Source organism: Puma concolor, chromosome B4 (assembly GCF_028749965.1).
Source record: "Puma concolor isolate L17-30 chromosome B4, mPumCon1.1.hap2, whole genome shotgun sequence".
Lineage (NCBI taxonomy): Eukaryota > Metazoa > Chordata > Mammalia > Carnivora > Felidae > Puma > Puma concolor.
In genome coordinates this window covers 68,912,159-68,922,590 of record NC_141673.1, presented here as the reverse complement: position 1 = coordinate 68,922,590, position 10,432 = coordinate 68,912,159, and the positions used below count along the sequence as shown (strand labels likewise).

General features: G+C 37.8%; 1 protein-coding gene across 2 annotated transcripts in view; it reads right to left on the bottom strand.

Annotated features, from left to right (window-relative positions):
- Positions 1-3,278: 3,278 nt before the first annotated feature.
- The window catches only part of SLC38A4 (solute carrier family 38 member 4), a 71,153-nt gene continuing 63,999 nt past the window's right edge, over positions 3,279-10,432 (bottom strand). For both annotated transcript variants that reach the window (XM_086713586.1, XM_025930254.2), the window contains exons 14-16: positions 9,795-9,939; positions 8,335-8,432; positions 3,279-6,388 (exon numbers count right to left, since the gene is read on the bottom strand). In XM_086713586.1, coding sequence (XP_086569712.1) covers positions 6,287-6,388; positions 8,335-8,432; positions 9,795-9,939 — 345 coding nt within the window. In that variant the 3' untranslated portion in view covers positions 3,279-6,286. The remainder of the gene's footprint in view (positions 6,389-8,334; positions 8,433-9,794; positions 9,940-10,432) is intronic.

Genomic DNA, 10,432 nt, shown 5'->3' with positions numbered 1-10,432 from the left:
CTTTAGACTCAGCTGAAAACATAAAAATTGGCAGCATGTTTTAGTTATTTCCAGAAAATCTAAATTGACAAAAAAATGTTTCTCTGAGGTTTTCATAACTGTAAAAGGAATGGTCTCTGTAGAAAATTTAGAAAATAACAGAAATCTAGGTTGAAGAATAACCTCACTTATCTTGCTATCTATCATATCTACTCTTAACACATATGTCTATTTCTGTTTTCCTATTTCTATTCTATTCCATGAATTTTAATATGTAAAACTGGTATAATGAAGCATGCATTCTTTTTTTTTTCACTTTATACCATAGTTTCTCATTTTGTTGGTAATGATTCAAAAGCATTTTTAATGACTATGTCCTATTCCAGGCTGTGAAGCTACTAGAATTTATTAAATCATTCCACAGTTTTGGGCTTTTGGAGTGTTTCAAAAATGTAGCCCATTATATGTTGAAAGAATACATTGGTAGACAGAAGTCAATTCACTTCTCTGATTTCTTCCTCAGAATAGTTTCCTAGAAGAGTTAGTGGATCCAAAGACACGAACATTATTGTATTTCCTAGTTTCCTGTTGCTGTAACAAATTGTCACAAACTTAGCAACTTAAAACAAGCCTCATTTTACTATCTGCTAGATCTGTGGGTCAGAAGTCTGGCTAGCTAGGCAGAGTTCTGTGCTTGGGGTCTCACAAACTTCAAATCAAAGCATTGGTGCCCTGGGCTTCTATTTGGAGACTCAGGAGAACCATTTTCTTGGCTCATTTAAGTTGTTGGCAGAATTCATTTCCTTATGTTTCCACATGGTCTCTTCTGTCTTTAAGCAGCAGTGGCAGTTTGAGGTCCCTCTCATGCTTTGAATCTTTCTGATTTCAGCTGAAGAAAGTTCTCTGATATTAAGGGCTCATGGGATTAGATCTTTTGGGGTCTGTCTGCCCACTACAAACATCCTTAGGGATCTTTAAGCGTTGCCAGCATGCTTTCCAGATAAGCCAAGCCAGGATTTCTGCCACCACCATTGAATGAGTGTTCAACTCCCCGCACTCACCAGCACAAAGGATTAATTTTTCTTATTTTAGTAATGTGACAGACAAAACAATTATATTTGTGTTTTTCCTTGTTTTTGACTCATAGGTCAAATGACTTACACTCATTCACCATTTTTCTTCTGTGATTTCATGTCCATTGCCCATTGTTCTATTAGATTCTTAGTTTCCTTTTTTTTTTTTAGGTTTATTTTGAGAGAGAGAGCATGGCAGAGGAACAGAAAGAAAGGGAGAGGGAGAAAATCCTAAACAGGCTCTGCTCTGTCAGTGGGGAGACCAATGCTAGGCTCGAACTCATGAACCACGAGATCATGACCTGAGCTGAAACCAAGAGTCGGGCCACTTAGCTAACTAAGCCACCTGGGTGCCCATCCTTGTTTTTTTTATGTCTTCATACATTAAGGGTATATTGGTTTGTATTTGATACTGGCTGGTATTTTTTTTTTTTTAATGTTGATTTATTTTTGAAAGAGAGCGCACAAGTAGGGAAGGACAGAGAGAGGGAGACAGAGCATCCAAAGAGGGCTCCGTGCTGACAGCAGCGAGCTTGATACGGGGCTGAAACTCACCAACCGTAAGATCATGACCTGAGCTGAAGTTGGTCACTTAACTGACTGAGCCACCCAGGCACCCCAGTAACTGGTGTTTTCTAAATTGCTCTTTAATGCACTACTGTATAGTCCCATGATCCATCATTGCCCTTGTAATTTCCTCCACTGTGTCTTACTTCCCTGGGCAGCTGTCAGGTCATTCTTCCTAAAATGTCGCTGCTTAGGTTTTTGCCTTACTTACTGACTTTTTCCACTTTTGGTGTATGATATGAAGGAAGGGTCTGAGCTAATTTTCTTTTTTCAATCAGTTTCTTCAATATGGTCTATTGGATAATTAGTACCCAATATTTTCTTGGGAAAAGACCATCACATGCCATAGAAGCAGACGCCCTGCAGACTGCTCCTGCACATGAAGTAATTTCTCCTGTTTCATCTGTATATGCCTGTAACAAGAGAAAGCTAATGAACTTGATTACAAGTAGCCAGGAAGGGTTTTTGATGTCCTGGGTCTATCTCAGTAGTACTGGGTCTCCTAACCTAGAGTCAAAGTGACTTAGCAATTAGTCAATTATCTATAAAAAAAAAAACTACATTAGTATACATTCAATAAAGCTCACTAGAAGGCAAGAAAACAGATTATGCTCTGCCTGAAAAAGAGAAGAAGACTTCCTCTCCAAATTTGAAAATCTAAATGTTAATTATAACAATACCATCCTAACTAACTTTACTCTAGTAAGACAGGAATTATTCTAGTAAGCTATACAGACATGGCCCCAGAAAGATATAATTAAGATACCTTTAGGTAAATGAGTAGGCTTGTCCTAGACTGAGAAAATGCATTGCCATCTGACAAAGGACATGTGTCCAGAATATATAAAGAACTGACAAATCCACAATAAAAAGACAAACAACTTAACTCTTAAAATGGACAAAAGATTTGAGCAGGCACTTCACAAAAGGAAACATGAGTGGCCAGTGAACACATGAAAAATTTCCAACACTAGTCAGCAAGGAAATGGAAATGAGATACCATTTCATGGGGCACCTGGGTGGCTCAGTCAGTTAAGGGTATGACTCTTGATTTCAGCTCAGGTCCTGATCTCATGGTTTGTGAGTTCAAGTCCTGTGTCAGGCTCCGTGCTACCAGCATGGAACTGCTTGGGATCCTCTCTCTCAAAAATAAATAAACTTAAAAAAAAAAATACAATTCCACACCCACTTGAAAGGCTACAAAATACAATGCCAAATGTGGGCAAGGCTGTAGAGCAACTGGGGCTTGTATATATTCTTGATGAAAATGAAAATGGTGGAAACACCTTGGAGAACTATTTGGAAGTTTCTTAGAAAGTCCAGCACTCAACTTAGCGTTTGACCTGATATCCCAGCAATTGTCCATTTCTACCCAATCTGCTGCACTCCCGTGTTTCTTTCCCTTCTCCAAACCTTCCATGTCTCTATTTTACTAATCTTCATATTTCTTTTATTCTTCTTCCATCACAAATGAATTCCTCCTGATTAACTATATAGAGACTCATTCTAGGAGATATGTATGTGATGACATAAATAAAAATGATTTAGGGGATGCCTGGCTTCTCCAGTGGGAAGAGCGTGTGACTCTTGATCTCAGGATTGTGAGTTCAAGCCTTGTGAGGAGTGTAGAGATTACTTAAATAAAAACCTAAAACAAACTTCAGGATTAGCTGTGTATTTTACCAAAATAAGATGGCAACTATGTTTTGACAGCTACAAATTTTAGTTATGTCAAGACTAACGATGGAAATGGAACATATACCAGTAGAAGACAATATTTAGACTTAAAAATTTTTCTCATGTACAAATAATTTATAGCCTTCAACAGTAGAAAGAAAATCAAATCAGTCATTTGAAAAGTTCATTTATTATATACCAATATACACTTTCTGTAATAAAAAAAAAGCCTCCCAGTACATTGAACCATCTTATAAATGAAATAAGAAAATAAAACTTTCATCTGTTTATAAATGGGGTTAAATTAACCAGTACAAGATACCATATGTAAGCCTGCCCTGCAGTCTATGTGAGCTCCAATCCTGAAAATTGCCATGAGAAAAAAATGGTGCTTTATTATTTGGCACTGTAGTATTGCTCTTGAATATCTGTATAATTACAGACGTTGATATTTTCAAGTTCGTAATTTCAAAGGTAAAGTATTCAGACTAATACAGATTGGATACTTCCCCAATTTTTGAATCAGTCTTCATCTTTATATTTAAATACATTCAGATTAAACCTTTAACACTCAGAAGGTAACTTTTTCCATTTTCTTATTTTGACACACTCTCTAGGTGACCGTTAATAGAAACCTATCTTGAAGATGCTATTTGGCAAGTATTTTCCGATAATAGTGACTCCAAAGTTATGATAGTGTCTAGTAATGCTCAGTTTCCATAACAAAGTGCACCATTTGACAGTATTATGCCTCTAGAAAATAATATATAAAACAAATGTACGTTTTCTTAAGGCACAATACAAAAAACCCTATTGAAATATGATTTAATATTATACTTAGCTGATACTTGTATTTCATACTTGGCTTGACTAAAACATAAAAATCTACAATAAATGTTCTTCCTACCGATTTAGGGGGGGAGGAAGTGGCAAAGTCTAGAAATTCTGGGCAGCAAGTGCTAGTTTTTAAATCCATTTTATGTGAGCATGTTGTTGAAGGGAGCAAGAATACCAGTTTGCATCTCTGTAGTGTTAGCACTTTTATGGAGAACCATTCAACATTGCATTAAATGGCAAATGAATGTCAGACTCCTGTGCAAGCTAAAATGAACTAAATCCTATTTTAGACATGCTTAGTTAGAAGAACGACTTTGGTACTGACAATTATTTGCAAACAAGGAACTTATTTTCTTGTAGATGATTGTTGTTTTTGTAAACATTGAAGAGCATTACTGAACTATATATAACTTAGGTTTCAAATTTAAAATATCCCCAACAGGCAGATACATACAAATGGATTTTTGAGTTTATCAACATAATTCCCTGCCCTACCCTCAATAACATAAACGTTTTGACTGTGAAGAGAGAAAACTACACATGTAAAAAATAAAAATCAAATGTACCATACATCAAAATTCTGATGACTACAGAATAAGATTATATACATACACATATAGCAATCACAGTTTCCTGCACTGAATGTTTATCAAATAAAAATGTATCAAACAATACTGGGTAATGTAGCTCCACATGAATCGTGGTCTATCTAAAAATTGTGAATGACAATGGAAGACGAGAGGGAGAGCATTGTTCAGTGACAAAAAAGCGTGACAAGAGGACTAGGAATAATATTGAAGAACAAATGCTTCCAGAACAGGCAGTTGAGCAATAAGCATTATTTTTGTTGTTGCTCTATAATTTAAAGCCCCTCTCTCTGTTTAGAAGATGTTTTAATATTTATACATAAAAAAAATTGAACGAAGAAGGCACTCCAGTGTCCCAAACAGAAGAGGCGAAACATTCCTTTACTGTTGACAGTAAGGTGTACTGGTGTCTGATCTTTCATGTATGTACCTTTCAGGGACAGTTGATAAGACATGTAGGCATACCTCGGAGATATTGCAGGTTTGGTTCCGGACAATCACAGTAAAGCGAGTATTACAATAAAGCAAGTCAGATAGATTTTTTGGCTTCCCAGTGTATATAAAAGTTATGCTTATGCTATAGTGTACTAAGTGTGCAACAGTATTGTCTAAAAAAATGTACATACCTTAATTAAAAAATTGCTAAAAAGTGCTAACCGTATCTGAGCTTTCAGCAAGTCTTAATCACTGATCATAGATCACCATAACAAATATAATAATGAAAAAGTTTGAAATACTATGAGAATTACCAAAATGTGACAGAGGCACAAAGTGAGCAAATGCTGTTGGAAAAATGATGCTCCACGCAAGGTTGTCATGAACCAATTTGTAAAAAAACAAACAAACAAACAAAGAAACAAACAAACAAAAAACCAACAGGGAAAAAAACCCGCAAAAAACCTCAGTGCTAAGCACAACAAAGCACAAGAAACGAGATATGCCTGTGTTTAATAAGATGTCTTTAACATTTACCAAAAATCTATTGAATGAAGAATTCATTAATTCAGTGTCACAAACAAATGGGCAAATATTCCTTCACTGTTGACAATAAGATGTTCTAGCTGGCTGTCTGATCATTCATGTACCTTAAAGGGACAGTTCCTAAGACATGGCTTTTGCCTCTGTTATTAAATAGACCTAGAGTATTTGGTGCTGGATTGGGGGAAGGCATTAAGCGGTGATAGCTTTGCCACCAGGGCATTTTTGTTGGATGTTCTGAGAATACAAGTATTTGGTAATTTGAGGGGGAGGGGAAAAGGTATTATCTGATGACCATTCCATGCAGCTACCCTTATTCTGCTTGTGCAACAGCAAAAATGCATCCTCTCACACTGTTTTAGGAAAACCTGGGTAGAAATGTGCACCGCAGGTTTTAAACCTATAAACAGCCATTCTTGACAAAAATGATGCTTTTTTTTCTTCCACAGGTGCCTGGTGATGTTACTATAAACATCTTTGGAATCTTCCCGTTATTTCCTATGAATAACATTCCAATCAATAGAACTCAAATGTCTTTTGCAGCATAATTTGCAACCATTTCCAATAGAAAAGGTATTTTTCTTTGGGTTAGTGATGCTTGGAATTTGGAGGGTTGTAAATCCAGTCAATTATAATGAGTGCCATGCTTCCAATCATGAAGATGATTCCAACCACAAGGAAAATTAAAGCCTGTAAATCAGAGAGCTTGTTAGGGAACACAGAAACCATATTTAGCACAGTTTGCTCTTAGAAATTGTTTACCCAAGACAGCAATCTGATTGGCATATTGAATTGTATTATTCTTATGGCTCAGATGTCTATGCCTAGCAGTTCAGTGAATTTAGAAGCCAAGTTGAGGAAAGAGGGTGAATACAGTGGAGAGATTTAATCTAAGTCTTCAAAATAGATAAATGGTTGATTTGTTACATCAAAATGATGGAATACTCTGTAATCATTAAAAAAAACAAGTGACAGAAAAAGATACAATGACATTGAGTGTGCTCACAATCTTTCAGGTGAAGGGCATATTATAGTCTATAGGACAGGATTAAATTTACAAAGTAAACAGATAAAAACAAAAGCCTAATCTATGTTACATATTCCTTTAAAAACGTGTGTGTGTGTGTGTGTGTGTGTGTGTGTGTGTGTGTGTGTGTGTGTGTAAAACACTAGAAGGGGCCTTATATATTATCATCACTGGGATCAACCACCTCATTCAATCTATGAGGAAGCAACAGGTGAAGTTTTTCACTAGAAAGGATCAGGGGACAATTTTACTCATTTTTACATCAAACTCAGAATGGGTCACAAACAGGATAAATAATTTGCCATGGTCACCCTTCTGTAAAAGTCCAAGCAAAATAGACTGGAGAGGCTAGGAATTCGGGGGCCGGGGTGGGGAGGAGATGTTGGGAGGAGCTTTGGATACCAAACTGTCCTGAAGTCCCTGAACAGTCCTGAGGAGTGAATGACTCTCAGGCAACATTCAGCATAACTTAGTAAGAGGCACTGCTTTTAAGCCTTAAATGGAAGATATACTTGAATATTGTCAATGACTATTTGATAATTAGAAAAACAAGGGGAGCCTGGGTGGCTCAGTGGGTTGAGCATCTGACTTTGGCCCAGGTCATGATCTTGCAGTTTGTGGGTTTGACCCCTATGTCGGGCTCTGTGCTGACAGCTCAGAGCCTGGAGCCTGCTTCAGATTGTGTGTCTCCCTCTCTCTCTGCCCCTCCCCTGCTGACGCTCTGTCTCTGTCTCTGTCTCTCTCAAAAATAAACATTAAAGAAATAATTAGAAAAACAATGAAAAACAATTCACTCTGGCATGTGTTTCTTTCTTTCTTTTTTTTTTTTTTTAATATCATGCCAATGTTTACAGCAGCACTTTCAACGTTTATTTATTTTTGGGACAGAGAGAGACAGAGCATGAACGGGGGAGGGGCAGAGAGAGAGGGAGACACAGAATCGGAAACAGGCTCCAGGCTCCGAGCCATCAGCCCAGAGCCTGACGCGGGGCTTGAACTCCCGGACCGCGAGATGGTGACCTGGCTGAAGTCGGACGCTTAACCGACTGCGCCACCCAGGCGCCCCTGGCATGTGTTTCTATAACATCATTTTGGAAAAGAAATATGCTCTCGCTTAATAAAATTAAATTTTATATCTAAAGAGGTTAACTGGAAAACGATGGTTTTGTTCTGGATCTGAGTCCACTCCAAGGTACTATGGAGGGGGGAAACCAGGCAGCATCTTTTCTTTTGGCCTTCCTAACCTAAAAAATATGACTAAAATGTTTCAGTTATTTCATAACACTGTCAGGGAGCCTCATTCCTTCCCACATAATTTCCTGTGGATAGTGCTACAATCTTGGTGGTGGAAACTGGTATCCATATATGCCTGTGGGAAAACTCTTAGTGTTTGATGGGTAGAAAGGACTTAACACAAGATTCTTGATTTATGACGGGAAGAAATCCTGGAATCATCTCAGTACCAGAGATCTACCCTCCTTTCTCTCCACTAAAGTTCCAGCCCATCTCTGATTTTCAGTTCTTGGTCAATCTTTTTGAATTGTATATTTTCGGTTTACTCTCAGTTAAAGAGCAACTTATAACAGGGGAGATTGCAAGCCTTACTTACCCCAACCTTTTGTGGTGACCTAAGAGGTTCTTTCTTGACAAGTTTAAGGTAAAACACTGCTGGAAGTATGAAGATCAGCATAGTGGCAGAAGAAGCCCCTGAGGGGATAAACACAGGACAGGTCAATGTCTTACTCAGCAAGGCAGAGACTCAAGGTCATGCACTTTAAAAGTCTTAATGCTACCCTAATCTTAGCACTGAAAGTACTATAAACTTGTCTTGGTTGCTTATTCAAATGTTTATCAAGAAAATTAAAATATACCTAACATCATAGTTGTAACCTAAGTACACTTAACATATAGTAAACAAAAAAAGGCTGACTTAAAAATTTATATAGGAAACTGACAATAGAAACACATACTAAGGAAGCTGAACTCATCATGCATCCTTCTTATCCACTTCCAACTTTTCAAGTTGCTGACACCTAATCCAAAAAATGTTATATTGTATTTAAAATTTGAGTAATCCCTCAAATCAGCAGATGAAAACTATATTAATGGGCCACACAGTTAAGGAAATCTGCTTTACAAGACCAACCTTCTCCACCTCCAAAGATGGCCATCAATGCTCAGCTGATACTGACAGACTCGAGAAAGCATCCTATAGGTAGACTGTGTCTTCCTTACTTTTTGATGCAGAGTTAAGACCTAAATTCAAATCCTGCAATAGTCCAAGATACAGGTATTCCCCACTTTGCAAAAGTTCATGTTATGCCACTTCACTTTTAGGAAGGACCTATGTTAGCACCTACCTTCCCTAACTCAAAGAAATCCAAAGAAGATTTCTGTCTTTATGGGGAAAAAAATTAAAAGGTGAAAGTTGCGCCCAGAATTTGTTTTGCAGTGAACATTATGGAGGCAGCGCCCCCTGAGCAGCGAGAGAGGTGTCTCCAGGTCTCTTCCCTGGGGACTACACTCCATCTCGGCATTAAGTTGCCATGGCTTTTGAACCGTTGTGAATATCTGTGTTTTAGGTCGATTTATTTTCTGCATTTGTTAGCAATATTGTGTCATAAGTTATCAGAAGAGTCCAAGAGCGGTTATCTTTTGTGTCTGGGATGCTCAAAAATGCTTCCATATGAATGAATCATAGTTTCTTCGTAGCTTTATGCCATCAAGGCTTACAAAAGATTTCATATAATGTTCTACTTTTGGATGGAGGGGAAGTGGGGAACTGTATATGACTTGACTTCTGTGGGGCTCCATTTCTGTCAGAAAAGGCAGCTGGACTAGATGACCTATAAGGTAGCTTTTACTGTTGGCATTTTCTGATCCTGTGATTAACTTCCAGAGTCACCTGGGAGGGAGGGGAGGTGACCAGGTGGCCCGGCTGGGCTCACAAGAATCCCATGAGTCAAAGATGGAGCAGGGATCCTTGACTTCCCCTCCACCAGCTCCCCGTCTGCCACTTAAGGAGGTATCCACTTGAGCTGATTAAATAAAAGCCTTTCTCAAACTTACCTATGAATCCAAAGATATATTTTATAGTGGGTACAAGGATGACCAGAACATTATTAAGTGCAAGAAGTATGGCTGCAATCAAGAAATGTCTTATCCAACTGAAGGGTCTTTTGGGAAATAAGAGTGTGGTCACTGATGTACGAATCTGCAACAAGAAAGTTCAAAGGCAAGGTTACTAATTTGTTTTTGATTTTCGTCTACTATTTCAAATATTCTTGTCACTCTAAAGCACTTTGTGTTTTTCCTTTTTCTCCCAGAAAAGATCTTGATGCTGATTTGTTTTTCAAAATTTCATTAATGTGGTAAAATATTCATAATGTTAACTATCTTAACTATTTTTAAGTGTACAGTTCAGTTATTAAGTATGTTGATATTGGGGCACCTGAGCCCTGACTTCAGCTCAGGTCATGATCTCATCATAGCTTGTGAGTTTGAGCTCTGCATCAGGCTCTCTGCTGTCAGTGCAGAGCCCATTTTGGATCCTCTGTCTCCCTCTCTTTCTGCCCCTCCTCTGCTTGCATGCTCTCAAAACTAACCATTAAAGAAAAAAAAGTATGTTGATATTGTTGTGCAGCCTTGATGCTGATATTTCTTTGAGATAGTTATTTTCCTTGTGCTCACTTTCTCAGCTTTCAGAA